This window comes from Trematomus bernacchii, unplaced genomic scaffold, assembly GCF_902827165.1.
Source record: "Trematomus bernacchii unplaced genomic scaffold, fTreBer1.1, whole genome shotgun sequence".
Lineage (NCBI taxonomy): Eukaryota > Metazoa > Chordata > Actinopteri > Perciformes > Nototheniidae > Trematomus > Trematomus bernacchii.
In genome coordinates, this window is record NW_022987713.1 from 117692 (window position 1) to 137500 (window position 19809).

Below are 19809 nucleotides of genomic sequence, written 5' to 3' on the forward strand. Positions count from 1 at the left end.
CTATGGGCTTAGCCCCGGACTAAACAACATTATTTTGTTAAATAACAACATGGTGATGTTTTGTAAATGATTACATGTCTTATTTAGCACAGACTATGATCCTATCCGTGACATATGGATCTTAACAAAGATCCGCTATACATTAGTACCAGACATACTGTACATCCAGCTTACTGTGTCGAAGTTGATTTCACATGAAAGCTGTGTGTGAAAGTTTAAATCTTCCTTATTGAGCTTTAAAACAAATGAATAACGACTATATATAATAATAAAATAAACACCGGCTGTTGTTATGCCTGCTGTAACGTTAAATTACTCCGTTCTCCGCTTAAGTAATTATGCCGTTACAAGCTTCATAGTTGTATTTATCATCTAAATTTGCCGAAACAAGTTTAATATTCTGAAAGCCAAGACTTTGTTTATTTGAAATCAGATGAAAACAAACTGTAACGGACCCTGCCGTGTTATCTTGATATTTCCGGCACAGACCCTTTCATACCGGCAATGCGCGATAGAAACAACAGGAACTGCGACAGCATAAATATGCGAACACAAACCTACAGACTGCTGGAGAAGAGATATCACAGGGGGGGTTGGGACACACACATTCCGATGGCCAATTAGTTTTAAACAAAGAGTATAGCCTACTCAACAGTGGGGGCTGGTGAACGGTATGGTCAATGTTTGTAAACACTGTGACATTTTGACTTTATTTGATCATTTCAGTTAAAAACTAATTTAGTAATTTACAGGAAAGGAGTGCACGCTACTAAAGAGACACGCTACCATGGAAACCAAACAATGGTGTTGCTGTATTGAAGTCCGAGTGGAAACAGTCATATTTGGAGCGTTATGTTAGAATGAAACAGCCAGTTAGTATTACTTCACTAACTGTAAGCTTGTCACTCAGAGTAACCTACAGTTAACTTAACTGTTGGAAAAGAAAGATCAGGGGGGGGGAGAGAGCTGTGGGTGATGGGCCATTAGGTGTGTAAACACACAGCTGAGAGCTGCCGTTTCATTCTGACTGTTTAAAAAACGGTAACAACGGACTATTTTTCTTAGCGGATGCATGTCAATTTAAATCAATACATACAACCATTTTTTAAATCATTAAAAACATTTTCTAAATCCATAAAAGCATTTCAATTAATATTGGGAGTCATGTCGTTACTTTGTTGAGAATGTGGCCATGTAATAAGCGGGATAATTTGCAGCGACTTGGTCATTATGGGGAAAAATAACACCCAGGGATCAAGATCCCTCCGCTACGCGGATCTTGATCTGCCTGACAGATCTCCATTAAAATATAAATATTTTTAGTGAATTACTGAGTTTAGGCACGTTAATAACATTTTAATGAAGTTGAATACAGTATATTCATATTTGTCAGTGATTTCATGTCAATTCGGCGAACATAAACATCAATGATCGTGGTGAAGATGATGATTAAATTAGGATTAAAAATCGAGAGCCGGCTGCATTTCCTCTCGTTCGTTTTTTTCGACTAAACAACATTATTTTGTTAAATAACAACATGGTGATGTTTTGTAAATGATTACATGTCTTATTTAGCACAGACTATGATCCTATCCGTGACATATGGATCTTAACAAAGATCCGCAAACATTAGTACCAGACATACTGTACATCCAGTTTACTGTGTCGAAGTTGATTTCACATGACTCCAGTGTTGAACCCCACTGCAACCCCTGGTGTATCAATGATCCATTGCAGCTGGCTTCACAATAATTACATTTATTTATCACGGGGGCGGTATCAAGTCAGACTGGGGGCCGGCTCTTTATCACGGGCCGATCACGGGCCGATCACGGACCAATCACGGACCAATCACGACCCTCGCGTTTCAAACTGTCCAAAATAAGACGCTCCATCTGTAGTGTTAATTTTAATAATTAAACTCCTGATCCACATTAGTTTATAAAGTTAATCACATCTGGACTTACTTGAACTTCCTGCAGTTCCTCACAGCTGGAATCAGTCTATGTCGTCCCTCATCTGATGTGTTGTACTGATTCAGGTCCAACTCATGCAGAACCTCCTCTGACATCTGCAGCATGTAGGCCAGAGCAGAGCAGTGGATCTCAGAGAGTTCCTTCTCTGATCTGTTCTCTGACTTCAGGAACTCTGTGATCTCCTGATGTACTGAGTGGTCCTTCATCTCTGTCAGACAGTGGAAGATGTTGATGCTCCTGTCAGGAGAGGAATCACTGCTCATCTCCTTCAGGTTGCTGATGGCTCTCTGGATGGTTTCTGGTCTGTTGTCTGTGCGACCCAGCAGGCCTCCTAACAGTCTCTGGTTGGACTCCAGAGAGAGGCCGTGGAGAAAGCGGACAAACAGGTCCAGGTGGCCATTTTTACTTCTGAGGGACTTCTCCATGGCTCCCTTCAGGAAGACAGGCAGGGATGGGTAATCCTGATCTCTGCTGTTGTTATAGTCTCCCTGCAGGAAGTCCTTCAGTACCGCTGTGTCTCTGTTGGTGTAACAGTGCAACATGTAGACTGCAGCCAGAAACTCCTGAATGCTCAGATGAACAAAGCAGTAGACTGTTTTCTTGAAGATCACTCTCTCTCTTTTGAAGATCTGTGTACAAACTCCTGAGTGCACCAAGGCCTCGGTGACGTCAAGACCACATCGCTGCAGGTCTTCTTGGTAGAACATGATGTCTCCTTTCTCCAGATGTTCAAACGCCAGCCTCCCCAGCTTCAGAAGAACCTCCCTGTCAGCCTCCGTCAGCTGCTGTGGGCTCGTCTCATGTCCCTCTTCATACTTCTGCTTCTTCCTCTTGGTCTGGACCAGCAGGAAGTGTGAGTACATGTCAGTGAGGGTCTGGGGCAGCTCTCCTCTCTGGTCTGTAGTCAACATGTGGTCCAGAACTGCAGCAGTGATCCAGCAGAAGACTGGGATCAGACACATGATGTGGAGGCTCCTGGAGCTCTTGATGTGAGAGATGATTCTGCTGGACAGGTCTTCATCACTCCATCTCCTCCTGAAGTACTCCTCCTTCTGGGCGTCAGTGAAGCCTCGTACTTCTGTTACCCTGTCCACACACTCAGGAGGGATCTGATTGGCCGCTGCAGGTCTGGAAGTTATCCAGACGAGAGCCGAGGGAAGCAGCTTCCCCCTGATGAGGTTTGTCAGCAGCACGTTGACTGAGGACTGCTGTGAGACATCAGACACAACCTCATTGTTTCTGAAGTCCAGAGAAAGTCTGCTTTCATCCAGGCCGTCAAAGATGAGCAGCACTTTGCAGACAGCCAGCTGCTCTGCTGTGACCTTCTGTAAGGTTGGATGGAAAACATGGAGCAGCCTGAGAAGACTGTACTGCTCACCTTTGATCAGGTTCAGCTCCCTGAAGGAGAGCGGGATCACCAGACTGACATCTTGGTTTTCCAAACCCTCGGCCCAGTCCAGAGTGAACTTCTGCACTGAGAAGGTTTTTCCAACTCCAGCGACTCCGTTGGTCAGGACCGCTCTGATGAGAGTCTGTTGGTCAGGTAAGGCTTTAAAGATGTCCTGGCACTTGATTGGAGTGTCATGGAGGGGCTTCTTCTTGGAAGCTGTCTCCAGCTGCCTCACCTCATGTTGGGTATTAACCTCTTCACTCTGGCCTTGTGTGATGTAGAGCTCAGTGAAGATCCTGTTGAGGAGGGTTTCACTTTGATCAGTTCCTTCAGTCACACGTTCACATCTCCTCCTCAGACTGAGCCTATGTTCATCTAAAACCTCCTGCAGACCACTATCTGCTGGAAGAGAAGGAAACGTGAGAGAATGAGGGAAATGCTCTGAGAATCTAATTATAACAATAAAACAACAACAAACAGACTGAGTTTAAATGTTTTATAAACAGCTTACTGTCTATGCTCTACAACAGTATACCTGTTCAACAACAAATGAACCAGGAAGAGGAATAAGACGCTGCATGAGTTCGGCCTCTTACCTCGTACAGAGCTGGTCTGACTGGCTGTCTGCAGTCCAGCTCTGGTTCTGGATCTCTTTCCACACTGGGGACAGGAGGGGTCTCCTGATGGAGGTCTCTGCTCCCAGTATGAGGTGATGCACTGTCTGCAGAACCAGTGTCCACAGCTGGTAGAGACTGGATCCTTCAGGACGTCCTGACACAGAGCACAGCTGGACAGCTGCTCCTCCACAGGAACACCACTCTTCCTCTTCCCTCTGTGGAGATGAACACATCCTTTACAGCACGTTACATTAGTGGAGCTGATTCTCACCAATGGGCAGAGCGTCACAAACGTCACTCTCAAGATGAAATGTGTCACGCTGCACGAATACGCAGGTGTCATGAATTTCACCTCTTCACTTTCTTGGTGTCTCCAGGCACGGATCTGGGTCTTTGCATTGACTCTACATGTAATCACACAAAGCTCTGTTATATCTGCTAATGCTAAACACAACCAGCTCACCAGGTTATCACTATCATTAATAAACATCTTTAAAATACATATCATAAACATGCCAAGTAGTAAATAATGTTTTGGACGATATATTTAGTTTTTAGTGAGTTTTTATCAATATCTTTGCCATTTAAAACCTTTTGATGCCACTGATACAATGATGCTATAAATGCATATTGAAATATCCTCAAATAATGTTAGCTTGCTGTACTCTGCTGCCTTTGTTCTGTACTATACTGCACACATGATATTATTAAAGAACAGTTTCATATATTAGATGATATAAGAACTGGATCCTCTTCAGGTCAGGTTACAGCAGAAACTCTTACTTTGTGTCTGAGGGTCCAGGTTCATTACTGAAGTTTAGAGGTTGACCTATAGACCGGTCACTCTTCAGAGACAGACAGCTGAAGACAGCTGAGACTGAAGATGTGTCCTCTTCCTCATCTTTAAAACCACCCATCTTCCCCAGCCTGAGAAAACACACACACACACACACACACACACACACACACACACACACACACACACACACACACACACACACACACACACACACACACACACACACACACACACACACACACACACACACACACACACACACACACACACACACACACACACACACACACACACACACACCTTTTAGTCTGGCTTTTATCTAGTGTGTGTTAACTTATTAAACTTGCACTGTATCTTTTCTTTCCTGAGGAGCCCCTAAGGACAAACTTTGACATTATTACTAATACATTATACTTTTATACATACACATAATGACTGTTTGATGGTTATGATTAGAAAAGAACCCAAAGCAGTGTTTACCTTGAGGAAGCTGGCGTTGATGTAATCAGAGTCAGTGTCTGCAGTGAGGAGAGACAACACCACACACACACACACACACACACACACACACACACACACACACACACACACACACACACACACACACACACACACACACACACACACACACACACACACACACACACACACACACACACACACACACACACACACACACACACACACACACACACACACACACACACCAGGGGTGTCAAACTCAATTTCATCGCGGGCCACATTAGAATGATGGTTGCACTCAAAGGGTGGTAACTTAAAGACTATATAAATATACATAGATAAATATATATAATATATATAAAATAATGTATTATTTTACAATATTTCCTCTGCATTAGATTATTATCAGATAGGGTAATAACTTCATAATTAACTACGTCTGAAAGCAGAAGTCTAGGGCACATAATTACAAGTAATTGCAAGTCTCTTCAGTGCGCAACATGCTCCTGTAAAGCGCAGCACGTAACCTTATAATAAACGTATTATATTATTTGCAAGCTCTTGTGGGCCACATAAAATGAAGTGGCGGGCTGTGAGTTTGACACCCCTGATCTAAACCATCATAATAATAAACTTGGTTAAAATACATCAAATCAGTCAGACTTCAGACAGGCCGCTCTCCATTTTGACTGCGCTGGGCTGTCGCATGTTATGTTGCTTTGATGAATCAGAAAACAGGAAATAAAACAAGTTTACAACACTTGTAGAAGTCTCGTTGGACTCTAGGACGCTGTTGTTCTGACATCCAGTAAAACAGAGTAAATAATGTGTTAGAAAGCAGAGCCTGATGTTAACACTCACCCTGTTGTCCTCCTGCTCCGTTGAGCTGTAAAATGGCGTTTGGCACTCTGACAAGCCTGACTTCATACTTTCACTTTCAACTTCCCTCCCTCCCTGTCTGCAGCCCCCCCCCCTTCTCTGTTTCATAACCAGCCTTATCAGCTGAACAAGTTTACATATGTTCAGTGAGATACAAATAAAGCTAAAAACAACCTCAACAAAGTTATTGAAATAAATATATTAAAACCACAGTGTGAAAATAAACCAGTCCAAGTAAACATGCTGTCTTCAAAACCTCACTTAAGTTAAAGTGTGTAGGTATTTAAGTACTCTAGTGTTAACATCACATTAAACTGTTCCCTATTATATATATATATATATATATATATATATATTTGTTTCTGGATTAATAACCCTGCTGCATGTATTGCATATATTACTGTATTTTTCTCAGAATATGAATGGCGTTTTTTGTTACTGGCACCAGGGAGCCATTGCATGTTCAAATTCAGACTGTTTGCAGTCAGTGTAGAAACCTTGTCCGATCTAGACAGATTAACGTACAGATAAAAAGATACATTATATTTAAATGTTTTTGAGTTGCAGTACTTGAGTAAATGTACTTGTAATCACCTTGACCACTAGAGGTCGGTGTTACATCAGTTTCTGCATTTAATCACAAACATCCATATGTGCCTTTTCTGTCCTGAAGAGGAATACACAGGAGCAAGAAGTACAGATTGAGTAAAAGTAGAAATACTCAGATCTTGTACTTGAGTAAAAGTAGAAGTAGGCCTGCTCAGATATTGTAGTAAACGTAGAAGAACTCAGATCTTGTACTTGAGTAAAAGTAGAAGTACCAGAGTGTAGGAATACTCTGTTATAAAAGGAAAGCATGAAACATTAATGGCAACACATTCCCCCTCAATAATCCCCATTTCCCACAGTCCTTGAAGGCGTCTTCCTTGCTGTGGAAACAGCTTGAATCATGAGGCAATGTCCACAAAAATGTCCACGAAGCATACTGCATAGATCCTTTTTTTTTTTTTTGTAAACGTTTCAAAGGTGTATAAACACACATACTGACATGTACATAACATACTGTGATGTAGTTAATCAACCCAGTTAAATGAAACACTGTGTGACTTCACTCTATATGATGTGGCTCTTAGGCATTACAATTATCAAACAACAACAAGCGTAACTGGCGGTGAAGAACCTGGGTCCTCGAGGGCCTCCACAGCTGGATCCTCTGCGTCTGATGGGGGGTCCCACAGGTGGAGAGGCCCGATGACTGCGTCAGATGAGTTGAGGTCTGGCTGAGGGGGCGGCACCTCGACAGGTGCCCAGGCGTCTGTGTCTTTGAACACCCAGCTGTTGTCTAATGGGGTCCTGGAATAGTAAGGCTTGAGCTTGTCATGGTGGACAACTATTTGGCTCTGGGGCTTGTAAGAGTCGGGAGGACTGATCATTTATTCCGGCAAATTACTCAGACCTCCTAATTGACCTAACCGAAGTTATTGAGCCTATGTAAGTTTGCTGCTTGGCTCAGATCCACCAACGTCAGCAAGATCTCACCTCTATTAACTCCCTGAAGAACCAGGTTCAATGAACTGCTGTTTCAATTCAGACGACCCCCTAAATCTGTTTAAGCGATCCCGAAGGATTTTGATATCAGTAAATGAGGTGTGGCCCTACCTAAGTGTGAGTGTGGCAGGGTGCGATCTTTGAAGCAGGAGAGGAGAGCGCAGATGTCTTTTAAGTTGTCCCAATCCAAAAGGTGGGATCAGTTTATTTGAAGAAAAATAGGTCCAAACTTATACAGGGTTTTTACCTTCTCTTGTTACAACATTATAATCATACTAAACCTATCATGCTGTGATCATGTTCTAATATGAAACTTTAATTCACAGTTTTACATTTATTACCATCATTTGTAACTTCAACTGCCCAATTCAGTTGTGACATTTAAAATCTCCCGATAGAATTTAGAGGCATTTCCTCATAAAAGACCGGTGATAATAAAAAGCACATTCAAACTTTCATTCAACAAATCAGTTCATTTTCTCATTTCCACATTCGTATACTTCAACTAGTCCCGCATGAATTCAGAGGACCTTCCTCATAGGTGGCAGGGTACTAACTTTCAACAAACATCAATTAATTCCACTCATTTCACAAAGAAATTCACTCAGCATTCAACAAAGAAATTCGAGAGATATTTACCAAGTTTGAGAGTACCTTACCGAGAGCAAAAACCCAGCTCTCAAGCTGTTCCTCTCTCGCCCAGTGTTTTAAAGCTCAAAACAGGGCAGAAAACCCAAGACACACCCTCTCAGGCTTATGTAACACAAGTTCATGACCTCTAATGTACAGAACTAAAACATTATTCTCGGCTATGGCAAAAACACCTTTTTGGGGCCTCTTAGTTCTTTATCACTAAGTCAGGAGCTCCCCTCCTTGTGCACCGCTGTAGGAAGAGGGAAGAAACTGCCTCTTCTCTTATCAGTGACACCCATGAACCATCAGAGGCCTCACACTCAACTTAACAAACCACTTTGTTTATACTGTAAATATAGAAAATCATAACATATGATGCATTTTCATTGTGGGTTATACAAGAATATAATTGATTATACTTGATTATAATTAACTTTCGTTTTAAGTATTCAACCTAATATGAAGATCTCAACAGGCTCTTTTTGAGTCTATAGATCAGGTCATCCAACATGCCTACAATGAAGTAAGGACCCTCGTAGGATGGCAGAAACCTTCGTATTCGTACCTTGTTTTTAACCCTTGTGGTGCCTTTAATCAGGTGCCGGACTGCATCTCTCACTTTGTGTTGGGTTTGACAAATGTTTTTGTCGTACTGTTTTTTAGCTCGCTCAACAGATTTCCCAAGAGCTTTTGCATGTTCAAATTCAGACTGTTTGCAGTCAGTATAGAAACCTTGTCCGATCTAGACAGATTAACGTATTGATAAAAAGTATATTATGTTTAAAGGTAGGGTAGGTAAGTTTGAGAAAGCAGCTCGAGATCGCTAGAATTTGAAAATACACAACCGGAGAAAATCTGCCACTTCCTTACAGAGCCCCTCCTCCAACACACACGAACGTGCACATGACCAATGAGGGCACGAGATAAGTTTGTGCACAGATGGAAGGCTGACAGGCAGGTAGGCCATCCAGTTATTTTAGCCGGGCCGGCTAAAATGATTGGTCGTGCTTTTTACAGTATTACGGCTTCCACAGATGACATTTTTTAATGGATTTTTTGTCAAAGCACTTAAGATATTCATTGCTATCGGGATGTTAAGAGCAATCCATGGAATATAACAAAAAGTGTATCTCGAGCCGGTTTCTCAAATTTACCTACCCCACCTTTAAATGTTTTTGATGTGCAGTGCTTGAGTAAATGTACTTGTAATCACCTTGACTAGAGGTCGGTGTTACATCAGTTTCTGCATTTAATCACAAACATCCATATGTGCCTTTTCTGTCTTGAAGAGGAATACACAGGAGCGAGAAGTACAGATTGAGTAAAAAGTACTCAGATCTTGTACTTTAAAAGTACCAGTAAAAGTAGAAGTACCAGAGTGTAGGAATACTCTGATACAGTAAAAGTCCTGCATTCAAAATGTTCCTCAAGTAAAAGTAGAAAAGTATTATCATCAGAATATAGTTAAAGTAGCGACAGTAAAAGTATTCATTGTGCAGATTGGTCCATTTCAGAATAATATATATGATATGTTTTATAATGATTGATCATGAAAGTGTTCTCAAAGCTGGTAAAGGTGCAGCTAGTTTGAATGACTTTGTATACTGCAGGGGAGCTTGTGAATTTACTCCAGGTGGAACTAAAGTCTGATTTAACACTTGATTAGATTTCACATCATTCATCCAGATCTGTAAAGTAACTAAAGGTATTAAATACATGTAGTGGAGGAAAAGTACACCATGTACCTCTGAATTGAAGTGGGGTAAGCACTGAAGTAAAAAGATATGATTCTACACTGTATTGAAGTAAACATGTATTATTTTGAATTGTATTTTAGTGAACATGTATTGTTTGAACTGTTTTAAGTAATCACAACTGTTTTAGGTAATCACAACGGTTTTGGGTAATCACATATATAGAAATGATATTCTCTCTTACAACTCACTGACCCAGGGATCCTGTGTCACACACACACATAGTTCTCTCCGCTACACCAGATGTTGTTTTTAAGGTCGTTAAAGACATCATTAAATATCTGGACAAAGGTTTAAATGTCTGAAAAGGGATAGTTTATGTGAAGAACTCTCATGGGAAAGGAATGGAGTTAAGATTGGGACGGAGATAAGGGTTGACTTTTGACCTTGTGAAACTTTGGAATTTCTCGTTCTGGTCAGAACTATTGAACCCGACCAGAAGTGAATTCAGCCAGTAAAAACACTTTGGGGAGGTGAGCAGCTTAGACAGCTCCTCCTCACGGACTCTCTCATTCGCTTGGGAATAAAAGGGGAAGGGGAAAGTAAACACATCTCCGCCCCAAAATAAGGATATGAATACTGATGTTTTTGTATGTAAAAATGCTTTTTGGTTTGGTGAGTGGCTGGTCCCGACATCTGTGTCCGCATCGCATCACAAACCTGAAGTCCGGAGTACTCTGTATAACTTGTATATGTGTTTGGTTTCCTACCCGTAAACTCAGATAATTGTTATAACTTTTGATTCCGGTGTTTTCAATTCCTTTCTTTATTTTAATAGAGATTTCAGCCTCATCCAACGAACGGCGCGTAGCAGAGGGGGTGGCTATCAGCCACCACAATAGGTGTTCTGCTCCAACAGTACAAAGCAGCATAAAATGGAAATACTCAAGTACAACATTGTAAAACACTTTTCTGCTTCTATCTTGTATATCTATCTCTATGCTGCCTGCAAACACACACAGGTGTCTCATTGTATGTCATACACTACATATAAATGCTCATTATCAGTTTATTGGTGAAGAGGAAGGAAGTAACTCTGTCACATAACAAATAAAACGTGAAGTTATCTTACACTTTCTGTCAATTCATTTAAAGTTTCTTCACACTTCCTTGTTCTCTAGTACACACACACACACACACACACACACACACACACACACACACACACACACACACACACACACACACACACACACACACACACACACACACACATTATAATAACACACTTGTTTCAATCATAACCATCATAATAATAAACTTGTGTTATGATATTAGGGTCATGCAGAGTCAGGCAGCTGTCCCTTTAAGAGAGAGAGAGAGAGGGGGGGGGGGTTGGCGCGTGCATGTGTGTGTGCATGGTAGAGCGAGCGAGAGTGAGCGAGCGGTGGTGTGTGTTTTTGAAGTGAACGAAGCAGCAAAGGTCTGTCGAGTGTCTTCAAAGTTAGACCTGTAACAAAGACCTTAATAAATGCAACAGCCTCCCAAAGAAGAGCTCTCCTGTCTGCCTTATTGAAAAGTGGGTTATTGAACCCAAAGTTTGTTGCTTCGGCCCTGGAAGACTGCAGAGAGTCACATGTTATGTTGCTTTGATGAATCACAACACAGGAAATAAAAAAAGTTTAAAGCACTTGTAGAAATCTCAAACACCTCGCTGAGGCCTTGGACGTGGTATTGACACCATGTGCAGAAACTGCCATTTTCGGAGTACTACCTGGCCACAGAGTGATGAGGAGGAAAACTAAAGACAGTATAGCCTTTGCATCTCTTTTAGCACGTAGAAGAATACTCCTAGAATGGAAATCTTCGATACCACCTAAAGCATCTCTTTGGCTTACAGTAGCGTGGCGTGGGGAAAAAATTAGGGGAAGCCCATTTTTTTGGGTTGGGGGGGGGGGGGGGGGGGGGGGGTGGTCAATAACGTAACATTTGTATCACACAGATGCAGGACTTGCACACGCCTGTTATCTAACCGACAGGTCCGCACGCACTCTCCAGCCGAAACTCTCTCGTCTTTTTCTTATTAATTTATGCAGACACACCCCCCCCCCCAAATGCAATAACAGCCGCTCAATGAATCAAAGATTCGGTAATGAATAAAAAAGAAGCATTCATTCACAAAGTAAATCAGGAGACCTTTAAAGTTTTACGTTCACATCAAAGTATCAGTAGGCGTGTATGAAACACATGAATTCAAAAACAATTATGTACAGAAACATTTGCATGTGATAGTCCACCTTCTCTTCCCTTCCCTTTCTAACACACGGCAAGTGCAGCAACAGTCCTCGTCTCTGTAATTAGCTCAGTCCGTAGTCCAAAAGTAACTAAAAAATATAAACAATCTCATCTATTCAGGTGATCGATTGGATGGCAGTGTCCAATCAAATCGCCAGCCACCAACCGCCTCTGAAGGGAAGCCAAAGGCGGCTGGCTTCCCTTGGCATGGCCCTGGCCAATCACAGGTTGGCAGGGGCATCACGTGGGCCTCATCTGATTGGTCAATCCCTCCATTTTTTTTCACCAAGGGAAGCCCGATTCAGCTGGCCTCCTCTCGCAACAGTGAATGCAATCTACTGTTTCACCATAACATCTAGAGGGGCGCTGTTTGTTTCACTCTTTGTAAAATACTCAATGAGAGTGGGGGAGAGACGGGCCGGCAGCAACACACAGCAAAGGAGAATTATCTAAACAAAACAAAGTGTTTTTATTTATTTATTTAAATTATAACTACAATCCGAAAAAACAGGGGAAGCCTGGCTTCCCTTGGCCTCCGGGAGAAAACGCCACTGATGGCTTAAAGATCTTATGATGTACCTCAGGGCTATTCAATTAGTTTGGAATGGGGGCCGGTTGATGAAAATGATCCAAAGCAAGGGGCCGGGAAAAAGATGGCTTGAAATATGAGCAATCATATTTAAGAGCTTCAGATACAGTAAATACTACAACAGCATAGTGGAGTGCATATATTGTGTTTAATTCAATCAAACAACATAGCCCCAAGGCCTTTATAGATCTAAATGGCAAGTTCAGAACTCAGTAGGCCTACATGTTTCATTTGATTTCATTTAGGTGAAATGATCTAATCATTCACGCAGAGATGCAATCAATGACAGGAGTTGTCACTACAGTATAGTAGGTGGGTTCGAAACCCGAGCCCGTCGAAGTTTTCCGGCATTGTCTACCCCTCTATCTCTCAATGTAACACCCTCTCTGGAATAAAGGCACTATGGCACAAAAAAAAAAAATCTTAAAAAAAAAAAATTGATGACTTTTTAACATTATACTCAAAGGGCCAGTAAATATCACCCCGGGGCCGGATTTGGCCCGCGGGCCGCCAATTGAATAGCCCTGATGTACCTGAACTTAGAGAAGATCAAATATAACCTGAGGGGCTCCTCAAAACTATTTGATTCTGTCTGGGGCTCTATGATAGCCTACATAGCTGAACTTAAGACACTAAATTAAGAAGAAAGGGGGGAACTACAAATGTATACATACATGTATGTGTGCACGTGTATGTATGTGTACGTGCAGGGGTTACATTGGGCCGGGGCTGTCCGGGGCTAAGCCCCGGCACATAGGAAAAGCTCTGACGTCATCACCCTCGCATATTTTTAACAATGTATGCAGCATGCCTATATCATATGTTTACACAAAAAAGATATACATGTTAAAACTTTTCTTTCTATATGTTTAAGGTTCTTAATAATTCGAAAAATCAATAAAACACTCTTTCTAGCAGTAGGGAGCATAAATAAGAAGACGCGACGATGACTTGCACTTTTCAAATTTTTCGCGGGGTTCCCCCTTATTTATTTTCTTCAAATAAACATTGCTGATCGGCGACCACACAGTCTCTTCCGTCAGTCACACAGACAGCCAGCAGTGACAGGTGAATCCGGGAAAGGTGTGGAGAAAAATAGGTAATACGCTGACAGGTTTCTTAACATGAATTGCTCTGATATTCTACTTTTACGTTCGACTACCATTAAGTTAAATAACGTTTTTTTGTTTGACTAACTTTTGATCAAATCAAGCGTTTCTTAAACTAAGAGAAAGACACCAGCCAGTGGTCGATATTGTGGACTTTATTTTAGAATAGCAGATCTCTGCGACCAGCTATAGTTTGTCGGCTTAGTGTCAGTGAACGTGTGTCTCTGCTCCGATCGTGAGCTACACTGCAGCACCTCCCGCGGGACTCTGCTGCGGTTCCTCCGTGCAGAGCGCCCGTTTCCTAAACCATGCTATGCAGGGGCGGTTCTAGGGGGGGGCAAACAGGGGCCAGTGCCCCCGTAACACTGACCCCTCCAAAAAAAAGTTACAATATTACGATTTATTGGAACTAAATCAAATCAGAGACCCGGATGTACAGTGGAGATTAAACTGTTCATTACCTTATAAAAGCAAATACTGTTTATGTTTTTTAATTAAATTGTCACTTAAAGTTACTAAAACAAATACTAAAAATGAAAAAAACTACTGAAACACAGGACTGTAACTTAAATTGACCAAAACAAATACCAATTACTGTATTATATGTTTATTTTACAAAATTACTTTATACTGTCTTTGTCAATTTAACCTGCTTTTATTGTGCCCCTCTCATGAAATAACTGGCCCCAGCCTGATGCTATGTATGTGTGTGCATAAAGCTGAGATATGCATATATTTATTTCCTTTCTCTTTGAAAGTTTCAGAGGTTAAAGTGAGGCATGATGCAGAAATGAGAAATGAGTGAAGCAAAAAAGAGGAAACTTACAGACTTCTTTAAAAGGTATGCAAGACATCACTGCTGCTTAGCGTGTCAAAGCCATTTCTATCTTTTATTTATTCACCATAAGTTCCTTTGTTAATTATCCTACATTTAAATGCAGAGTTGAGCAGAACAAGGCAGGTGATGGGCGAGCAGGGAAGCTTGGAAAAGAGAGAGGATCAGAGCAGCGTAAAGAAGGGAAGGGAGTGGAGGAACGAGAGGAGAGGAGAGGAGTAGAGCAGGCTGAGGAGAGGAGAGCAGAGCAGCCTGAGGAGGACAGAGGAGCAGGGCAGTTTGAGGAGGACAGAGGAGCAGGGCAGCCTGAGGAGAGCAGAGCAGAGCAGCCTGAGGAGGACAGAGGGGCAGGGCAGCCTGAAGAGAGCAGAGCAGGGCAGTTTGAGGAGGACAGAGGAGCAGAGCAGGGAAGCAGTGTAGGAAAGGCTGACAACTTGCCTGACTGCTGGAATCAAAGTCAATTTGAATATTTCACACAGAAATATCCATTTCTAATAATTGGAAATAAAAAAATAGGATGCAAATCATGCAGGGAAGCGGGATCCCTTGGGGCAATGAGAACAGGGAAACAGAGGTACTCATTCTCTACTGGATGGCAGAACTGTAGGGTAGGCCCATATGGCAACAGCAATGAGAAGCAAATGAAATCTTTGAGAAAGAAAATAAATGAACATAGTGTCTCACAGAGTCACAAATTAGCACAGGACATAGTAAAAAGACAAAATGAAGAAGCTTTAAAATCAAGCTTTCTAAAAACTCAAAAAGACATTTTGGCTTCCACCCATAATGTCTTTCGAACGGCATACTACATTGCAAAAAATAACCGGCCATACTCTGATCATCCTGGACTAATAGAACTACAAATGATAAATGGTGTAAATGTTGGCCGCGTACTCCACTCAAATGTTACATGTACAGACATTGTACATTTTATCTCAAAAGAAATGAGGGAAGCCCTATTGGCAAGTATCAAAGTGACCCGACCAAAGCTAACTGTTCTTGTGGATGAAAGCACATCATTAAGCAAGAAGTCTTGTCTTATTGTGTACCTAAGAACGTCAGTTGATAGCTCAGAGCCAGTGACCTTCTTCCTAGATCTTCTCGAGCTAGAGAGTACAACTGCAGATGGAATCATTAGTCAACTACTGAACTGTCTACAGAAATATGGTCTTGATGATGCTTTTCTGAAAGAATGTCTGGTGGGATTCTGCTCAGATGGAGCCTCCGTAATGGTAGGCAGAAAGAATGGTGTCTACACAAAACTGAGAAGTAAGTACCCAGGCCTCATAGGCTGGCATTGTCTAAACCATAGGTTGGAGTTGTCTGTGTCAGATGCAGTCAAGCACTGCACCGAAACCAACCACTTCACAGCTTTTCTTGACAAGCTATACTGTCTCTATCATCAGTCACCAAAGAACTTAAGAGAGCTTGATGCTGCAGTCTCTGAAGTAGGTGTATGCTTGAGGAAGATTGGTCGCGTCCTCGGGATAAGGTGGGTGGCTTCATCTTTTAGGACAGTAAATGCTGTTTGGACCATGTATGCTGCACTCTATCATCACCTCACATCTGCAAGTGTAGATGTGAACCGTTCCTCAAATGATAGATGCATGTATGAGGGGCTAGCAGCAAAGCTGACGTCAGTTGCTTTTGTTAAAAACCTGGGACTGATGATGGATGCACTTGAGGAGCTGAAAGACCTGTCTGAGGCTCTACAGTCGAGAGACATTAGACTGTCTCAATCAGTAAATCTGATCAAAAGACAGCTAGATGTTTTTAAAACCATGAGCAGGAACCCAGACAGTGGTCTGTTCTACAAAACCGCATGTGAGGCAGAGCAGCAAGGTGTTTTTAATGGCATAACACTACGCAATGACCCAAGGCAGAAGATAATAGATCCCACAAAGTTTTATGCAGCACTATGCAAAAGCATGGAAACAAGGATGGTCACAAGTGAAGAGGAATCCCTCTTTCAAAAGGTCAATGTTCTTGATACAAAGACATGGCCAAGCCCTCTACCATTAATGTATGGTGAGTGTGAAATAAGAGAGCTATGCACTCTTTTGAAAATCGGATTCTCTGGTGTTAAGCAAAGTTATAGGGACTTTAAGGAGAATGCCAGTGTGCCGATGCACATGTCCCTTCTAAAGCTTAAGAATGCAGTGGAAACCATTGCTGTGAGCAGTGCAGAGTGTGAGAGGGGTTTCTCAGAAATGAATGCAGTTGTAACATCAATGCGCTCACAACTGAAAACTCAAAATGTCTCTGCTCTAATGTTCATTCAAATGGTTGGACCTCCTCTTACCTCTTGGGACCCCACGAAATATGTGAGGAAGTGGGTGGCTACCAGAAGGTCTGCAGACCATTTAGCCTGTAGACAAAGATGCACAACTACACAGGCTTCCCCCTATCAGCCCATCTGGGATTTGATGAAGTACACTCTTAGAAATGAAATATGGATGTTGTTTGCATTAATTGCTTTTTTTATATTGAAACTACTAAGTAAATGCACTTTTTACAATTAAATCAAGAGACTTTAATTGCATTTATGTAAAAGTTCAAAGTTTTGGGATTACATTACCATGTTGTGTTGTATTTAAATGGTAAAGTTATTTAAAACGCACTGATTGTCCCAAAGTGCTTGCCGTACTTTCTCAGCACATGCGCTGTAAGACCGGGGACATGTGTAATTTGAATCCTGTGACTGTGAGATGACAGAACCGCATTTTTTCCCTTTCCTGTGCCATCCTGCAATGTTATGGTAAGTTTCTTAAATATTAACATATATTAAACACAAACGGTCCCTGAAATACAAAAGTTGATGTGTATTTTTGATTTCCCTGCTACCAACTGTATACTTTGATGATAGATTTGAAAAGCGGTGCAGCCTAGCTAACAGCTAGCTTAACGGTCACTTTTTAATTATGTTCCCTTGCACTTAAAAGTGTTAGAATATGTCACAAAAGAGGTGACATTTCAAGCTTTGTCTGTATAAGTCAATCGTTATGTATTTAATGATTTTAGCTTGATCATAATAGTAATGTTAGCTCTTACCAAAAGTAAGTGGACACGTTTTTTCCCTCCTTTTTTTGAATTTTTTTTTTTAAATGTGCTTGATTTAAAGATTTGAGAGCCTGGTTGCAAACATCTCCAGTGCCAAAAAGGTCATAGTCGGTTAAGGTCTTCTAAGTCTATTAAAAATAACTTCATCAAGTGTAACGCCCTGAGGGAGGTTTTTTTGTTCAATTGTAAAGCTTATTTGGAAGAAATAAAAATCCCATCTGTGCACTGTACTGTTGCGTCAGCCGGAGCCGTGCCTGGTCGTTACGTTAATTATGTTGGCCAGGAATATCAAAGTGTGAATTATTTAAAGCATGTACAGGAACACACTCAACAAGCACATCTTCCATTAAGACAGCTCTTAAATAGACACGTAATTCACCCGAAAACGTGTTTCTTTATAATAATCAGAGAGAGAGAGCAAGATTAAATAGTGGCAGGTACTTCAGCCGCAGATGCCACTATTTGCTGAGACAACTGCGGCTGCTGAAGGGGTGTTACTCTGGGTGCTGAGCCAAGCGAATGTGTGTGGCAGTTGCCACTTACCTGCCGTGGCAACTGCTTGTGTTTAAACAGTTATTTATCGTGGAAAAGTATTTCCATGTTCTGCTACTCTGTAATTCTACTCAATTACATTTCAGTGGGAAATATTGTACTTTTACAACACTACATTTATTTGACACTTGTAGTTACCTTTTTAGATAATGTTTATATTCATATACATGTACTACTAATTTACTCAGTTCTTTCCAAAATATGCTCTATATTAACAAATCACAACATTAAAAAATCTTGTATATATGTAGATTTTTTATTATAAGAACATTCATTTTTATTCTATGATGCAACCCTTTTACAAAAGGCTTTCTGCACAAAGTACTTTTTCTTTTGATACTTTATTATATTTGGCTAATAACACGTTGGAACTTTACCTTAAGTATTATTTTGAACTTGGGACTATAGCAAGTAATGGAGTATTTATACTTTTACTTTAGTACAGGATCTGAGTACTTTTTCCACCACTGCTTAAGATCCAGTAATGGGTTGCTATATCCTGCACCTCACACCCTGAATTATGTTAATGGCTGCAATAATAGTTGTTATTTACAATACATTTGGATCATTAACACATTTCTCTTTTTCTCTAGGTTTTGAATGTGGAGATGCAAACAATGTACTGAGACTCAATCTACAAGGTACCAATTACTGAAGCACTATAAATTAAAACACGGCCATTTTGGTCAGAGACACCCATATCCATGCACATACTATGAATGCCCATGCTCTTTCAAAACATGGAATGCTCTTAAAACACATTTAAGTAGATGTCATGTTGAATCTTTACCTGTATTAAGTGCAGAGCTATTTTAATAGATGCACATGTATAAGAAAAGAACCTCAGCTGAAATTCTTTGTTTGGTTTACACCAGTAGATGTCCTGTCCTTTCTGCTATGACACTTGATGGATATTATTAGCTTTAAACAAAACATTTGAACCTGTATCACAATGTGTTGCAGGTAAACGCAGAATTCACCCGCATCACCACCGTTCCGCTGCTGCCTACCTTCATGTCTCAACTGGATCGCCATTCGTCTCAGTTGATGAAGGTTTTCAAAAAGAAGGGGGGAACAGCAGGACGCAATTTGGGCCTGATCATGGCAGCCATGGACAAGGTATGTAGTTGTAATAAATTGTGTAGTTTGGGCACTGCAACACCATATTCTCTTTATCTCTCTCTCTTGTTGTCCCTCTCATATAAATATATTTTAACCTCTCTGACCCCCTTTCTTTGACTTGCCAAAAATCAGCACACAAGCATAATCAGTATTCTTGTGTGAAGATTTTGAAAATGTGTTTGTCCCTCAGGATCCCACAGTTGAAACACGACGGGACTGTGTCCTTAAAGCGCTCTGCGTCTACTTGAA

General features: G+C 41.2%; 1 protein-coding gene across 1 annotated transcript in view; it reads right to left on the reverse strand.

The window, feature by feature from the left end:
• The window catches only part of LOC117491190 (protein NLRC3-like), a 57724-nt gene that overhangs the window by 6998 nt on the left and 30917 nt on the right, over positions 1-19809 (reverse strand). The window contains exons 3-6 of the mRNA XM_034141051.1: positions 5263-5300; positions 4767-4910; positions 4092-4198; positions 1968-3768 (exon numbers count right to left, since the gene is read on the reverse strand). Coding sequence (XP_033996942.1) covers positions 1968-3768; positions 4092-4198; positions 4767-4910; positions 5263-5300 — 2090 coding nt within the window. The remainder of the gene's footprint in view (positions 1-1967; positions 3769-4091; positions 4199-4766; positions 4911-5262; positions 5301-19809) is intronic.